This window comes from Acipenser ruthenus, unplaced genomic scaffold (genome assembly GCF_902713425.1).
Source record: "Acipenser ruthenus unplaced genomic scaffold, fAciRut3.2 maternal haplotype, whole genome shotgun sequence".
Taxonomy (NCBI): Eukaryota; Metazoa; Chordata; class Actinopteri; order Acipenseriformes; family Acipenseridae; genus Acipenser; species Acipenser ruthenus.
Window position 1 is genome coordinate 14,178 of NW_026708340.1, and position 18,323 is coordinate 32,500.

Sequence of the window (18,323 nt, forward strand, 5' to 3'; positions counted from 1 at the left end):
TTTCTTTATCTAACCACTGAGCTCCTCAAACCCCACTGCCTTCCACACTGCAGCCCAGCGCTTTCTTTATCTAACCACTGAGCTCCTCAAACCCCCCTGCCTTCCACACTGCAGCCCAGCGCTTCCTTTATCTAACCACTGAGCTCCTCAAACCCCACTGCCTTCCACACTGCAGCCCAGCGCTTTCTTTATCTAACCACTGAGCTCCTCAAACCCCACTGCCTTCCACACTGCAGCCCAGCGCTTTCTTTATCTAACCACTGAGCTCCTCAAACCCCACTGCCTTCCACACTGCAGCCCAGCGCTTTCATTATCTAACCACTGAGCTCCTCAAACCCCACTGCCTTCCACACTGCAGCCCAGCGCTTTCTTTATCTAACCACTGAGCTCCTCAAACCCCACTGCCTTCCACACTGCAGCCCAGCGCTTTCTTTATCTAACCACTGAGCTCCTCAAACCCCACTGCCTTCCACACTGCAGCCCAGCGCTTTCATTATCTAACCACTGAGCTCCTCAAACCCCACTAGCATTGCCTGAGACCCTTTCTGCTATCCCGTGATTGTTGCAGAATAGTTGCACGCTCACGTGTCTTCCGGTACACACAGGTCTCCAACGATCGCAGCGTGACAGACAGAGAGACAGAGAGAGAGAGAAAGAGATGGATAAACAACACTGTCTTTTCAAACACTCAGAAAGCAAAAACAGAAAATCAACAGACAGCAGTTAAACTGGGGAATTTCCATCTCAGAGCTCAAAAACAAGCAGCCATTTCTCCGGCTCGCTCTCCTCTTTGTGGTTGAAAGTTCTGCCTATTAATGTCATGTTAGTTTCGGGCTATTGTTTTTGAAAATGAAACTCTTTGCTACGGTTCTTTGAGTCTGATTACAACCACAGAAGAATTCACTCGTGCAGAGAGAGAGAGAGAGACACCCAACTTGACTTGAAAGCTTTTAAAAATTAACTACGACCGAAAAATCCTCACCAAGATTCAGAAGAGTGAAGCAGAGGTAAGGTCGAATTTTCTTTTATAATTTTTTGTAATTTTCAGTTCAGTACAGCTAGGGCTAAAAGTTTTGCAGCATCACCCTCTCTCTTAAAGGGAGGGGCCAGTGATACTGTTAATAAAGCTAATAAGAGGTGAGAGAATGGATTTTAAAGATGGTCAGCGCTCCTTTAAAGGGAGGGGCCAGCGATACTGTTAATAAAGCTAATAAGAGGTGAGAGAATGGATTTTAAAGATGGTCAGCGCTCCTTTAAAGGGAGGGGCCAGCGATACTGTTAATAAAGCTAATAAGAGGTGAGAGAATGGATTTTAAAGATGGTCAGCGCTCCTTTAAAGAGAGGGACCAGCGATACTGTTAATAAAGCTAATAAGAGGTGAGAGAATGGATTTTGAAGATGGTCAGCGCTCCTTTAAAGGGAGGGACCAGCGATACTGTTAATAAAGCTAATAAGAGGTGAGTGAATGGATTTTAAAGATGGTCAGCGCTCCTTTAAAGGGAGGGACCAGCGATACTGTTAATAAAGCTAATAAGAGGTGAGAGAATGGATTTTAAAGATGGTCAGCGCTCCTTTAAAGAGAGGGACCAGCGATACTGTTAATAAAGCTAATAAGAGGTGAGAGAATGGATTTTGAAGATGGTCAGCGCTCCTTTAAAGGGAGGGACCAGCGATACTGTTAATAAAGCTAATAAGAGGTGAGAGAATGGATTTTAAAGATGGTCAGCGCTCCTTTGAAAGGGTTTTTTTTCGTGATAAGCTGCAGGGAAATGTTCACGTCAATTTGCAGTAAGAGATCAGTGTGGTTTCAACCACATTACTTTTTGTTCTATTTATCTTTCCACAATACAAGGCTGCTGCAGCGACAGCTCATCCTGTGCTAGTTTCTGAAACAGGTTTCATTAACGTTGTCCCACTTTTAGGGTCTGTCTGCCTGCCATTGAAGATCATTGAGGGTATAGTTAGCACACTGTGGTCCCATTCTACCAGCCTCACCCCATTGTAGCTGCCCTATACTTGTGCTACCATTGCCCCTCAGTGTAATACAGAACCATTGCAGTGCCGCTGTCTGTCTGCCTGCCATTGAAGATCATTGAGGGTATAGTTAGCACACTGTGGTCCCATTCTACCAGCCTCACCCCATTGTAGCTGCCCTATACTTGCGCTACAATGCTCTTCTGTGGGAGGCAGATCACAACCACAAAACCCAATTCATTGAGATCTACAGATAAATACGTTCTCAACTCCCACACTCAATCAGCAACTCTGCACAGGTAAAACCAGAGCCACACCTCTCTGTGCTTTACAATGCTTCCCTATGCTTTACCACACCTCTCTGTGCTTTACAATGCTTCCCTATGCTTCACCAGACCTCTCTGTGCTTTACAATGCTTCCCTATGCTTTACCAGACCTCTCTGTGCTTTACAATGCTTCCCTGTGCTTTACCAGACCTCTCTGTGCTTTACAATGCTTCCCTATGCTTTACCAGACCTCTCTGTGCTTTACAATGCTTCCCTATGCTTTACCAGACCTCTCTGTGCTTTACAGTGCTTCCCTGGGTTAGAGGTGCAATTCAAAGGCGTTGCGTCGTGCTTTTTGTAAAGGAAGGAAGTGTTCTTGACAGATAAAAGGATCGTGGGTTTTTTTTTTCAAGGCGATAGACGGCACTTTCAGGGGGTTGGGTTCTGGTCTCGTGGCAAAGCTGATTTCTGCAGTCGGCTTCAGTGAAAAGGATAATCGAATCGCAGGAAGCCACAATCTACCCAGAGATCAGAGCCGTTGGTTTGATTTCCACTAAGCCTGTGCATTCCCAGTGGTTTGCATTTCTAGGAAGATTTGGTCAAAACCTGCGGATGTATTTTTCTTGACGTCAAGATTCGGATCATTTAGTCTTGAGATTAAAACCGCAGCAGTAATCAGTGAGTCTTAAGATGCTTGCAAAAACATCAGTGTGACAGACAGACAGACAGACAAACAGACAGACAGACGGACGGACAGAGTTACGGACAGACAGACACTCCCCTCTATCCCCAGATTCAGAGATTCAGAGACCCTCTCTACCCCAGAATCTGAGATTCAGAGACCCCCTCTATGCAGAGTCTGAGATTTAGAGACCCCCTTTACCCAGAATCTGAGATTCAGAGACCCCCTCTACCCCGGAATCTGAGATTCACAGACCCCCTCTACCCCAGAATCTGAGATTCAGAGACCCCCTCTACCCCAGAATCTGAGATTCAGAGACCCCCTCTACCCCGGAATCTGAGATTCAGAGACCCCCTCTACACCAGAATCTGAGATTCAGAGACCCCCTCTACCCCAGAACCTGAAATTCAGAGACCCCCTCTACCCCAGAATCTGATATTCAGAGACCCCCTCTACCCCGGAATCTGAGATTCAGAGACCCCCTCAACCCCAGAATCTGCTCTTCAATAACTTGAGCTGAATAATGTTAAGAGCCAGTTTCCTGACAATGGGAGAAGCGCTTCAAACAGAAAGATGGAGGAACGTGTGACGTGTGACCTGCGCCTGCACTGCCTCCCCTCCGCCAGCAGGGGGGGTTTCATCACAGACAGACAATACTATCTGAAAACGATCTCAAAACTGTAGCTCCTGAGTGGCGCTTCCAGTAAAAGGCTCTCCTCGTGGGGTGCAGGATGCGCCCCACAGCCTGGAGATCGCCGGTTCGAGTCCAGGCCACTGCCGACCGTGGACGGGAGCTCCCAGGGGGCGGGGCACGATTCTCTGAGCGCCGCCCGGGGGGGTGATGGGGAGGGTTTAGGTCCTCGGCTCACCAGCACCCCCTGTGGTCAGTCCGGGCGCCTGCAGGCTTGCCTGTAAGCTGCGTTGTCCTCCGACGCTGTAGCTCTGAGGCGGCTGCACGGTGAGTCTGCAGCGTGTAAAGAAGCGGGCGGCTGACGGCACACGCTTCGGAGGACAGCGTGGGTTCATCTTCACCCCTCCCGAGTCAGCGCGGGGGGGGGGGGCAGCGGTGAGCCGGGTTGAAAAACAATAAATTGGGGGGAAAAATAAGAAAAATAATTGGCGATTCTAAATTAAAAAAAAAAAAAAAATCTATTAGCTGGTTTATGTTAGTGAATAGACAAGTGTCTCTGTCTGTTACTATAAAGAGGTTTGTGGCTGCTTGTATCAGCTTCTTGTTATTTCCTGCTGCTTGTTTATCTAAACTTACCCGAAGAACCACAAACCTACAGAATATTAACCCAAAAAGGGCAGCTGGGTTTCACTACAACAAATAGTTGGAAGAGAGTCAAGCAGGCCAGCTCTAGTTTGGGGCTCTAGTGCCTTCATCAGCGTGATTGAAACTAAACTGAGTCCAGCAGACCAGCTCTAGTTTGGGGCTCTAGTGCCTTCATCAGCGTGATTGAAACTAAACTGAGTCCAGCAGACCAGCTCTAGTTTGGGGCTCTAGTGCCTTCATCAGCGTGATTGAAACTAAACTGAGTCCAGCAGACCAGCTCTAGTTTGGGGCTCTAGTGCCTTCATCAGCGTGATTGAAACTAAACTGAGTCCAGCAGACCAGCTCTAGTTTGGGGCTCTAGTGCCTTCATCAGCGTGATTGAAACTAAACTGAGTCCAGCAGACCAGCTCTAGTTTGGGGCTCTAGTGCCTTCATCAGCGTGATTGAAACTAAACTGAGTCCAGCAGAACAGCTCTAGTTTGGGGCTCTAGTGCCTTCATCAGCGTGATTGAAACTAAACTGAGTCCAGCAGACCAGCTCTAGTTTGGGGCTCTAGTGCCTTCATCAGCGTGATTGAAACTAAACTGAGTCCAGCAGACCAGCTCTAGTTTGGGGCTCTAGTGCCTTCATCAGCGTGATTGAAACTAAACTGAGTCCAGCAGAACAGCTCTAGTTTGGGGCTCTAGTGCCTTCATCAGCGTGATTGAAACTAAACTGAGTCCAGCAGACCAGCTCTAGTTTGGGGCTCTAGTGCCTTCATCAGCGTGATTGAAACTAAACTGAGTCCAGCAGACCAGCTCTAGTTTGGGGCTCTAGTGCCTTCATCAGCGTGATTGAAACTAAACTGAGACCAGCAGACCAGCTCTAGTTTGGGGCTCTAGTGCCTTCATCAGCGTGATTGAAACTAAACTGAGTCCAGCAGACCAGCTCTAGTTTGGGGCTCTAGTGCCTTCATCAGCGTGATTGAAACTAAACCGAGTCCAGCAGACCAGCTCTAGTTTGGGGCTCTAGTGCCTTCATCAGCGTGATTGAAACTAAACCGAGTCCAGCAGACCAGCTCTAGTTTGGGGCTCTAGTGCCTTCATCAGCGTGATTGAAACTAAACTGAGTTGTCAGGTTTGCACATACTCTTTTTATTTATATTTATACTCTAAGCCCACTCTTAAACTCAGGGGAGACGTTCAGGAGGACATTAAGATGTTTCGGACTCCTGTAAGTGGATCGTTCATGCGTTGGGCTTGTAACGTATCCCGATGACTTTTAATAATCAAGAAATTCACACAGACTCATTCGATTTGAAGTTTTAATGAATCGCAGCAGTATTAGTACTCGGTTTATTAACTACTAAAAGTTACAGACGACGTTGAATCCCAGCTGGTGCAGCTGGGCAGTCCAGTGCCTTAACAGTTAGCATTAATACTTCAAATACAAAAAGGATATTGCTGCTCTAGAAAGAGTGCAAAGAAGAGCAACCAGAATTATCCCGGGTTTAAAAGGCATGTCGTATGCAGACAGGCTAAAAGAATTGAATCTATTCAGTCTTGAAAAAAGAAGACTACGTGGCGATCTGATTCAAGCATTCAAAATCCTAAAAGGTATAGACAATGTCAACCCGGGGGACTTTTTTGACCTGAAAAAAGAAACAAGGACCAGGGGTCACAAATTTAGATAAAGGGGCATTCAGAACAGAAAATAGGAGGCGCTTTTTTCACACAGAGAATCGTGAGGGTCTGGAACCAACTCCCCAGTAATGTTGTTGAAGCTGACACCCTGGGATCCTTCAAGAAGCTGCTTGATGAGATTCTGGGATCAATAAGCTACTAACAACCAAACGAGCAAGATGGGCTGAATGGGGCCTCCTCTCGTTTGGAAACTTTCTTATGTTCTTATGTTCTTACATTGTATGGTTACAACATGTTTTGCTCTTAAGGTTACGCATGCATAAAACTAAAAACGCCCACCGCTAAGTCCTAAAACATCCATTATAACACTCTCATAGACTATAACATAAGTCATATACCTGATATTATTATTTATTTCTTAGCAGACGCCCTTATCCAGGCGACTTACAATTGTTACAAGATATCACATTATTTTTACATACAATTACATAATTTTTTTACACATTATTTTTACATATAATTCCTCATTTATACAGTTGGGTTTTTACTGGAGCAATCTAGGTAAAGTACCTTGCTCAAGGGTACAGCAGCAATGTCCCCCACCTGGGAACGAACCCACGACCCTCCGGTCAAGAGTCCAGAGCCCCTAACCACTGCTCCACACTGCTGCCCTATTATCCATCCATTATAACACCCTCATAGACTATAACATAAGTCATATACCTTATAGCAATGCATCAATATAGGAGACATAGAGATTCCAAATAGTTCTTACCTCCCAAATTATATATGGAAGTGTAGAGTATAAGGTAAGGACAGGAACTGTCTTCAAAGGCAAAGACTTCTGAACGCGACCCAAACAGCAATCAGCTTGATCAGAGATCCTCAGAGGATGGATCACACCAGCTTGTAGTTAGCTAAGATTTTACCTCGGTTTTTATAGTGTTTTTGCCTCACTTCTTGCGTCAGAAATCTCAATTAAGTTATGAACATTAATCAGCCTGAACAGCTCCTCCAAGTGAATAACATTTTTTAAAACACCTGGTAACTCCCTTCATAAGATTAGTCAGCCATCATCCTTTACTTCATCTCCAAAATATGTAAGGTGAACTTTTGAACTTGTGTGTTCTTAAGAACATAAGAACATAAGAAAGTTTCCAAACGAGAGGAGGCCCCATTCAGCCCATCTTGCTCGTTTGGTTGTTAGTAGCTTATTGATCCCAGAATCTCTTCAAGCAGCTTCTTGAAGGATCCCAGGGTGTCGGCTTCAACAACATTACTGGGGAGTTGGTTCCAGACCCTCACGATTCTCTGTGTAAAAAAAGCGCCTCCTATTTTCTGTTCTGAATGCCCCTTTATCTAATTTGTGACCCCTGGTCCTTGTTTCTTTTTTCAGATCAAAAAAGTCCCCTGGGTCGACATTGTCTATACCTTTTAGGATTTTGAATGTTTGAATCAGATCGCCGCGTCGTCTTCTTTGTTCAAGACTGAATAGATTCAATTCTTTTAGCCTGTCTGCATACGACATGCCTTTTAAACCTGGGATAATTCTGGTTGCTCTTCTTTGCACTCTTTCTAGAGCAGCAATATCCTTTCTGTAACGAGGTGACCAGAACTGAACTCTCTTAGTACCAGAGAGTTCCTGAACACAGCATAATTATCCCAATCCTAATTATGTCCAATCCTAAATCAAAAAATATATAGATGTCCCTTTTAACATCAAAAGATATTCCTCTAATTTGGTTAGCTTTGTTACATGCATAGATGTGGTTTAACAGTTAACTAAAATATTATGTATTTCTTAGCAGACACCCTTGTCCAGGGTGACTTGCAGTTGTTACAAGATATCACGTTATTTTTACATACAATTCCCCATTTATACAGTTGGGTTTTTACTGGAGCAATCTAGGTAAAGTACCTTGCTCAAGGGTACAGCAGCAGTGTCCCCCCCACCTGGGATTGAACCCACGACCCTCCGATCAAAAGTCCAGAGCCCCTGACCGCTACTCCACACTGCTGCCCATGGAAAATATGTTGGATAGGGGTTGGTACAAGACTCATAGCAAACTTCTTAAGCAGGCAACTATATATTCAAGCACTTAAATGCAGTCTATCAGGGACATAATCAAAACATAACAGCCTCATTTTAGCTATTCAGTCCTTTAAACTAAAAGTGACCTCTCTCTTTTTTCTTTTACTAAAATCCTGCTCAAGCAAGTTGTGAACCACCTGCTTCTCTATCAAGGTCATCCATCACTGATAGAAGACTCTTTCATAAGCATCTTCTGAGATGTATGGCAGAGTGGAGTAGTGGTCAGGGGCTCTGGACTCTTGACCGGAGGATCGTGGGTTCAATCCCAGGTGGGGGGACACTGCTGTTGTACCCTTGAGCAAGGTACTTTACCTAGATTGCTCCAGTAAAAACCCAACTGTATAAATGGGGAATTGTATGTAAGAATAATGTGATATCTTGTAACAATTGTAAGTCTCCCTGGATAAGGGCATCTGCTAAGAAATAAATAATAATAATAATAATAATAGTTAGGGCTCTGGACTCGTGACCGGAGGGTTGTGGGTTCGATCCCAGGTGGGGGACACTGCTGCTGTACCCTTGAGCAAGGTACTTTACCTATTATTATTATTATTATTATTATTATTATTATTTATTTCTTAGCAGACGCCCTTATCCAGGGCGACTTACAATCGCAAGCAAATACATTTCAAGTGTTACAATACAAGTAATACAATAAGAGCAAGAAATACAATAACTTTTGTTCAAGCAAAGTACAAGTTTGACAAACCACAATTCAATAATACAGCAGATAATAGTGATAGTTACATCAGGATATGATTAAATAGTGATAGTTACATCAGGATGTGATTAAATACAAAGTACTACAGGTTAAAAACTTGGCAGATTACAGTATTCTGAAGTACAGGATTAAATGCAGTAAAATAGGGGGCTGATAAGAGCAAAATAAAGCACATTTACATGAAGGGTGATTACCTAGATTGCTCCAGTAAAAACCCAACTGTATAAATGGGGAATTGTATGTAAAAATAATGTGATATCTTGTAACAATTGTAGGTCGCCCTGGATAAGGGTGTCAGCTAAGAAATTAATAATAATACAGTGGTCCTATGCTATAGCCTCCCTTATTTGTTCCAAGAGATGTTTCTTATATGTAATAGATCACTCATTATATAAACCTTGGATTCCAGACGCCCAAACTCCACCCTCTGCCTGGTACGATACATAAGCATTACCAAGATTAATGACCTTCTCTTTTGCAAGCTCGTGGTACGCCTGACAAAGACTGGTACTGTTCTATTTTGAAATTTTTACTTGAAGTTAATTTCTGCACAATATCCTCTTAGTTCTAAATTCTTATAAACTTCCTGCTAACACACTTCATATCATTCTACCTTACAGTAAAATCACAAACCATTATTTCCTTTAATTAGTGGGGCTTGAGAGTCCAGCAGACCAGCTCTAGTGTGGGGCTCTAGTGCCTTCATCAGCGTGATTGAAACTAAACTGAGTCAGACCAGCGTTTGGGCAGGTGAATCAGTCCCGTTATACACCCTATTGACAGTGCTATGGCAGGTGAATCAGTCCCATGCTGTGCTATTGACAGTGCTATGGCAGGTGAATCAGTCCCATGCTGTGCTATTGACAGTGCTATGGCAGGTGAATCAGTCCCATGCTGTGCTATTGACAGTGCTATGGCAGGTGAATCAGTCCCATGCTGTGCTATTGACAGTGCTATAGCAGGTGAATCAGTCCCATGCTGTGCTATTGACAGTGCTATAGCAGGTGAATCAGTCCCATGCTGTGCTATTGACGGTGCTATAGCAGGTGAATCAGTCCCATGCTGTGCTATTGACAGTGCTATGGCAGGTGAATCAGTCCCATGCTGTGCTATTGACAGTGCTATAGGAGGTGAATCAGTCCCATGCTGTGCTATTGACAGTGCTATAGCAGGTGAATCAGTCCCATGCTGTGCTATTGACAGTGCTATAGCAGGTGAATCAGTCCCATGCTGTGCTATTGACAGTGCTATAGCAGGTGAATCAGTCCCATGCTGTGCTATTGACGGTGTTATAGCAGGTGAATCAGTCCCATGCTGTGCTATTGACGGTGTTATAGCAGGTGAATCAGTCCCATGCTGTGCTATTGACAGTGCTATAGCAGGTGAATCAGTCCCATGCTGTGCTATTGACAGTGCTATAGCAGGTGAATCAGTCCCATGCTGTGCTATTGACAGTGCTATAGCAGGTGAATCAGTCCCATGCTGTGCTATTGACAGTGCTATAGCAGGTGAATCAGTCCCATGCTGTGCTATTGACAGTGCTATAGCAGGTGAATCAGTCCCATGCTGTGCTATTGACAGTGCTATAGCAGGTGAATCAGTCCCATGCTGTGCTATTGACGGTGCTATAGCAGGTGAATCAGTCCCATGCTGTGCTATTGACGGTGCTGTAGCAGGTGAATCAGTCCCATGCTGTGCTATTGACAGTGCTATGGCAGGTGAATCAGTCCCATGCTGTGCTATTGACGGTGTTATAGCAGGTGAATCAGTCCCATGCTGTGCTATTGACGGTGTTATAGCAGGTGAATCAGCCCTATGCTGTGCTATTGACGGTGTTATAGCAGGTGAATCAGTCCCATGCTGTGCTATTGACGGTGTTATAGCAGGTGAATCAGTCCCATGCTGTGCTATTGACAGTGCTATGGCAGGTGAATCAGTCCCATGCTGTGCTATTGACAGTGCTATAGCAGGTGAATCAGTCCCATGCTGTGCTATTGACAGTGCTATAGCAGGTGAATCAGTCCCATGCTGTGCTATTGACGGTGTTATAGCAGGTGAATCAGTCCCATGCTGTGCTATTGACGGTGTTATAGCAGGTGAATCAGTCCCATGCTGTGCTATTGACGGTGTTATAGCAGAGGCTGGTATTGTTTTTAACCAGTCCAAAAAGGTGACATCATTGCTTATAGTTTCGTTTGGTGAAATGGAGAAGTGGTGGAAAGTTACAGTACCGTTAATTGAATGAGTTTAGTCATGGGTCTTTTGTAAAAAAAACCACAGAAATCTAACCGTTTCTTCATTTTTTTTTTTTTTTTAATTTGCGTAAACAGTAGAGGCTTCTTCTACAATCTAAAATACAAGACTATCTGCCAACAGCAAAAAGGATTGACTAGTGTTTTATCTTTCTGAGGTACAGCAGATCAAAATATAGGGCAGCTACAATGGGGTGAGGCTGGTAGAATGGGACCACAGTGTGCTAACTATACCCTCAATGATCTTCAATGGCAGACAGACAGACAGCGGCACTGCAATGGTTCTGTATTACACTGAGGGGCAATGGTAGCACAAGTATAGGGCAGCTACAATGGGGTGAGGCTGGTAGAATGGGACCACAGTGTGCTAACTATACCCTCAATGATCTTCAATGGCAGACAGACAGACAGCGGCACTGCAATGGTTCTGTATTACACTGAGGGGGCAATGGTAGCACAAGTATAGGGCAGCTACAATGGCGTTTCAAAGTGTTGATACTTTTTCTGGCAGGCTGTCAATGGAAACTTCACACATTGTGAGATTTCCTGTAAGCTACATTTTGTTTTTTTGGTCTCAGTTTGCGGCCTTTCGGCTTCAGTTCTGTGAGGGAGGGGCTGACATTTAGATAAAAGGTTCTTCATGCTGTCAGATCAAAGTGATGGAGATACCGCAAGTCTGTAAACAGGAAACCTGGTCAACGTTTTATAAAACCCCAATCTCTTCACTATTGTTTTAAAACCCTGCCGTGCTATTGACAGTGCTATGGCAGGTGAATCAGCCCCATGCTGTGCTATTGACAGTGCTATAGCAGGTGAATCAGTCCCATGCTGTGCTATTGACAGTGCTATGGCAGGTGAATCAGTCCCATGCTGTGCTATTGACAGTGCTATAGCAGGTGAATCAGTCCCATGCTGTGATATTCACAGTGCTATAGCAGGTGAATCAGTCCCATGCTGTGCTATTGACAGTGCTATAGCAGGTGAATCAGTCCCATGCTGTGCTATTGACAGTGCTATAGCAGGTGAATCAGTCCCATGCTGTGCTATTGACAGTGCTATAGCAGGTGAATCAGTCCCATGCTGTGCTATTGACAGTGCTATAGCAGGTGAATCAGTCCCATGCTGTGCTATTGACAGTGCTATAGCAGGTGAATCAGTCCCATGCTGTGCTATTGACAGTGCTATGGCAGGTGAATCAGTCCCATGCTGTGCTATTGACAGTGCTATAGCAGGTGAATCAGTCCCATGCTGTGCTATTGACAGTGCTATAGCAGGTGAATCAGTCCCATGCTGTGCTATTGACAGTGCTATGGCAGGTGAATCAGTCCCATGCTGTGCTATTGACAGTGCTATAGCAGGTGAATCAGTCCCATGCTGTGCTATTGACAGTGCTATGGCAGGTGAATCAGCCCCATGCTGTGCTATTGACAGTGCTATAGCAGGTGAATCAGTCCCATGCTGTGCTATTGACAGTGCTATGGCAGGTAAATCAGTCCCATGCTGTGCTATTGACAGTGCTATAGCAGGTGAATCAGTCCCATGCTGTGCTATTGACAGTGCTATAGCAGGTGAATCAGTCCCATGCTGTGCTATTGACAGTGCTATAGCAGGTGAATCAGTCCCATGCTGTGCTATTGACAGTGCTATGGCAGGTGAATCAGTCCCATGCTGTGCTATTGACAGTGCTATAGCAGGTGGATCAGTCCCATGCTGTGCTATTGACAGTGCTATAGCAGGTGAATCAGTCCCATGCTGTGCTATTGACAGTGCTGTAGCAGGTGAATCAGTCCCATGCTGTGCTATTGACAGTGCTATGGCAGGTGAATCAGTCCCATGCTGTGCTATTGACAGTGCTATAGCAGGTGAATCAGTCCCATGCTGTGCTATTGACAGTGCTATAGCAGGTGAATCAGTCCCATGCTGTGCTATTGACAGTGCTATAGCAGGTGAATCAGTCCCATGCTGTGCTATTGACAGTGCTATGGCAGGTGAATCAGTCCCATGCTGTGCTATTGACAATGCTATAGCAGGTGAATCAGTCCCATGCTGTGCTATTGACAGTGCTATGGCAGGTGAATCAGTCCCATGCTGTGCTATTGACAATGCTATAGCAGGTGAATCAGTCCCATGCTGTGCTATTGACAGTGCTATGGCAGGTGAATCAGTCCTATGCTGTGCTATTGACAGTGCTATAGCAGGTGAATCAGTCCCACGCTGTGCTATTGACAGTGCTATAGCAGGTGAATCAGTCCCATGCTGTGCTGCTGACAGTGTTTTGGCAGGTGTTTTTTTGTCCAGCGCTAGTATTTCTGTATGGTTGGTTTAGTTAAATTTATCATCCAGGATGTGGTCGGGCTGTGACACCTTTAATATACGCCTCTGCCTCTCTCTCTATATAGACACACGCACACACACACACACACACACACACACACACACATCATGAGACCGGTCAGAGCCGTGTCATACGGTATGTGATGCTGAAATGTTCACAGTCTATTTTTGGCATCCTGTTTGTTAAATGTCAGATCTTTACCGAGATAAAAAAAAACTATATATCATTCAGTCAAGAAAGCCGATTGGTCAGTCTCGGAGAGACGCAGAGAGAGAGAGAGAGAGAGAGAGAGAGAGAGAGAGAGAGAGAGAGACGCACGCATAGTTGGATTTTGAAAGGTAAGATTCTTCTGTTAATTTACAATCTAAAGTGAATGTTTTCACCAAACAGCAAAATTAATCTTTGAAACAAATACAGTGGTTCTGCTGTGGAATTAATAATAATAATAATAATAATAATAATAATAATAATAATAATAATAATAATTTTCATATATATATATATATATGCTAAACATATTTTAGATGTAAAAAAGGAATGTTTACTATGATAAATTTGCACAGTAATTTTACCATGGTTTTACCATGGTTCGTTTTTTGATATGTTTTTGCTTGCTAGTCTATATATATACATAAAGACTATATGAGAATGATGCGTCACGTTTTGTAATCTTTCCAAACCGTTGCTTTTAATAACACTGATTTATACAATCAAAACCATTTCCATGTTGACATTTTTCACAGTCTAAACATTTCAAAATGGATTTCAAAGTTCCCCTTGTCACCCTGCATTCACAATACATCTTTTATTGAGATGCTTCGTCAGCCTGACACTAAGAACTTCAAATGAGTCTAAGAACGTCGCTTGATTCTAAGAACGTCGCTTGATTCTAAGAACGTCGCTCGATTCTAAGAACGTCGCTTGATTCTAAGAACGTCGCTTGATTTTTGAAAGGTGCGACCGGTTTCTTTACCAAATACAGACTTCAATATGCAATAAATGCAAAGTTGTTTTTTTACTGACAATGCAATACCAGTTTAGAAGTTGAGTTCAGTTATATATATATATAGAACATAATTTAGATATTTTTTATTTAACATCGTGTAATCAAAGAAACTACAAAATGATATCGCAAAAAAAGTCGGAAGCCATAATCGCAGTCCAGTCGTATTTCATGTTAGATTTCTGAAATGTCACATTTTTTTTCAATGTCAGTTTTTCTGTTCAGTATCTGGAAAACTACAAAGCGCTGGGTGTGGAATTCAATATGTTAACAAGGGAACATTATTCAGCAGCTTTCATTGGACTCTATGAAGCTGAGGGAGTTCATTCTATATAGAGGGGGTGGAATTCAATATGTTAACAAGGGAACATTATTCAGCAGCTTTCATTGGACTCTATGAAGCTGAATCAGTTCATTCTATATAGAGGGGGTGGAATTCAATATGTTAACAAGGGAACATTATTCAGCAGCTTTCATTGGACTCTATGAAGCTGAGGGAGTTCATTCTATATAGAGGGGGTGGAATTCAATATGTTAACAAGGGAACATTATTCAGCAGCTTTCATTGGACTCTATGAAGCTGAATCAGTTCATTCTATATAGAGGGGGTGGAATTCAATATGTTAACAAGGGAACATTATTCAGCAGCTTTCATTGGACTCTATGAAGCTGAGGGAGTTCATTCTATATAGAGGGGGTGGAATTCAATATGTTAACAAGGGAACATTATTCAGCAGCTTTCATTGGACTCTATGAAGCTGAATCAGTTCATTCTATATAGAGGGGGTGGAATTCAATATGTTAACAAGGGAACATTATTCAGCAGCTTTCATTGGACTCTATGAAGCTGAGGGAGTTCATTCTATATAGAGGGGGTGGAATTCAATATGTTAACAAGGGAACATTATTCAGCAGCTTTCATTGGACTCTATGAAGCTGAGGGAGTTCATTCTATATAGAGGGGGTGGAATTCAATATGTTAACAAGGGAACATTATTCAGCAGCTTTCATTGGACTCTATGAAGCTGAGGGAGTTCATTCTATATAGAGGGGGTGGAATTCAATATGTTAACAAGGGAACATTATTCAGCAGCTTCCATTGGACTCTATGAAGCTGAGGGAGTTCATTCTATATAGAGGGGGTGGAATTCAATATGTTAACAAGGGAACATTATTCAGCAGCTTTCACTGGACTCTATGAAGCTGAATCAGTTCATTCTATATAGAGGGTGATGCTGCTAAACTTTTGTCCACAGCTGTACATGATGTATCGTAATAGAGGTCTGTATCGCTTGTGATACGAGACCACAGCATAAAGAACTACAGCTCCCAGCATGCCTCACCATAGCCGCGAGTGCAGAGGCATGCTGGGAACCGTAGTCCTAGCCAGCAAAATGAGTTAATTCAATAAGGGGGATGCAAACCTTTGGGTCGATGCTGTGGGTGTGACTGTGATTTCTCAAAAGGGGGTCACTTCAGAGTAAAATCGGGACGGTCTGGTTAAGCAAAACCGAACAGCATGTTTTTCACATTCGATGGTGAAGATCGCACAGCACACCGCTCACACAAAAGCTTTTTGCAAAACACTGCAAGTGGAAAATATGAGACAGCAACGGTTTGTTTTCAAGCCGGCTGCATCAACATTGAAAACAAAATTACAACCCAGCGTTTTCAAATCCTTTCTCTCACCTCTTATTAGCTTTATTAACAGTATCGCTGGTCCCTCCCTTTAAAGGAGCGCTGACCATCTTTAAAATCCATTCTCTCACCTCTTCTTAGCTTTATTAACAGCATTGCTGGCCCCTCCCTTTAAAGGAGCGCTGACCATCTTTAAAATCCATTCTCTCACCTCTTATTAGCTTTATTAACAGTATCGCTGGCCCCTCCCTTTAAAGGAGCGCTGACCATCTTTAAAATCCATTCTCTCACCTCTTATTAGCTTTATTAACAGTATTGCTGGCCCCTCTCTTTAAAGGAGCGCTGACCATCTTTAAAATCCATTCTCTCACCTCTTATTAGCTTTATTAACAGTATCGCTGGTCCCTCCCTTTAAAGGAGCCCTGACCATCTTTAAAATCCATTCTCTCACCTCTTATTAGCTTTATTAACAGTATCGCTGGCCCCTCCCTTTAGAGGAGCGCTGACCATCTTTAAAATCCATTCTCTCACCTCTTATTAGCTTTATTAACAGTATCGCTGGCCCCTCCCTTTAGAGGAGCGCTGACCATCTTTAAAATCCATTCTCTCACCTCTTATTAGCTTTATTAACAGTATCGCTGGTCCCTCCCTTTAAAGGAGCGCTGACCATCTTTAAAATCCATTCTCTCACCTCTTAATAGCTTTATTAACAGCATCGCTGGTCCCTTCCTTTAAAGGAGTGCTAATTCAAGCTGTGAAAAGAATGCTGTGTTCGGAAGCGTGGTTTGGGCTCTGTACAGTTTTTACTGTTGCTTGTAGAATTCCTGTCAGAGCTGTCGTGTTAGTCTCTCCACACGTTTCAGAATGACGGATTCGTGAAGCTGGGTGTTTGTGCGGCGTGGAGGTAGCGAGTGGTTTCTGCAAAGCTGCAGTTTCAGTTTTCAGAAAGCGTGGCTTAATCTGATCTATAGACAATCCTGTTCAGTTTGAAGCTGCAACAGAATCCCTTCTTCTTGTGTTAGTTTATTACATTCAGAAAAGAGTTTAGTGTCATTAAAGCTGCAGACAGACAGACAGACAGACACACAGACAGAGCCCCACAATCCTGTTCAGTTTGACGCTACAGTATAATATAGAATCCCTTCTTCTTGGGCTCTGTGTTAGTTTACTACATTCTGAAAAGAGTTTAGTGTCATTAAAGCTGCAGACAGACAGACAGACAGACAGACAGACAGACAGACAGAGCCCCACAATCCTGTTCGGTTTGACGCTACAGTATAATATAGAATCCCTTCTTCTTGGGGTCTGTGTTAGTTTATTACATTCTGAAAAGAGTTTAGTGTCATTAAAGCTGCAGACAGACAGACAGACAGACAGACAGACAGAGCCCCACAATCCTGTTCGGTTTGACGCTACAGTATAATATAGAATCCCTTCTTCTTGGGGTCTGTGTTAGTTTACTACATTCTGAAAAGAGTTTAGTGTCATTAAAGCTGCAGACAGACAGACAGACTGTGTGTGTGTGTGTGTGTGTGTGCGTGTGTGTCAGTGTGTGTGTGTGCGCATGAGCTGTCTTTCAACACCTCTACCGAGAATGTAATCTCTCTCTCTCTCTCTCTCTCTCTCTCTCTCTCTCTCTCTCTCTCAGAATGACTGTATAGCTGCGCAGCGATGGCTGGATTCAATCTGCTGGTCCTTTCCATCTCTTTCTGTGTGTTTCAGGCAGCTGCACAGAGTCACCAGGGTAAGCAAAGAAAAAAATAAAAAAACAAACATTGCAAACGACATTCCGAATCAAGATTATAACTGGAGTCACTGCAGCCTGAGAGCAACTGGCATTGTCATTGAACCAAACAGCACTGGAATAAGAAATAACGATTTCAGACAACAACGCTGCTGTATTATTATTATTAGTTTATATAGCAGACGCCTTTATCCAAGGCGACTTACAGAGACTAGGGTGTGTGAACTATGCATCAGCTGCAGAGTCACTTACAACTACGTCTCACCCGAAAGACGGAGCACAAGGAGGTGAAGTGACTTGCTCAGGGTCACACAGTGAGTCAGTGGCTGAGGTGGGATTTGAACCGGGGACCTCCTGGTTACAAGCCCTTTTCTTTAACCACTGGACCACACAGCCTCCTGTAACACTGTGATAGTCATTATAACTGAGACCAGATCTTACTCTGTTATTTGCCATGTTATAGAAGGGGGCAGCTTGAAGTGTGTTTCTGATTACAAATCCACGCTGAGCTGTGCTTGGAACACGACAGGGAAGCTGAGAGAGTCTTCATGCAGGCTTCACTTCACGTGGACCGTAAACAGGCAAGTTTCACTCCATATTCATTTAAAGACACAACCGCGTGGGGCACAGGGGGGAGTCACACAGTCAGGGGAGCGCAGGGGTCCCCGAGGGTCTCCCCTGGTAAAGGCACGGCCGCGTGGGGCGCAGGGGGGAGTC

The 18,323-nt window shown here is 43.8% G+C and overlaps 1 protein-coding gene across 2 annotated transcripts in view; it reads left to right on the plus strand.

The window, feature by feature from the left end:
- Positions 1-553: 553 nt before the first annotated feature.
- Positions 554-18,323, plus strand: part of LOC131731658 (interleukin-2 receptor subunit beta-like) — a 27,273-nt gene continuing 9,503 nt past the window's right edge. The window contains exons 1-3 of one of the 2 annotated variants that reach the window (XM_059020910.1): positions 554-1,007; positions 17,511-17,606; positions 18,070-18,187. In XM_059020910.1, the coding sequence (XP_058876893.1) occupies positions 17,534-17,606; positions 18,070-18,187 (191 nt within the window). In that variant the 5' untranslated portion in view covers positions 554-1,007; positions 17,511-17,533. Of the gene's footprint in view, positions 1,008-13,332; positions 13,560-17,510; positions 17,607-18,069; positions 18,188-18,323 lie in introns of those variants that run through there. The other variant, XM_059020909.1, reaches the window with a different exon arrangement.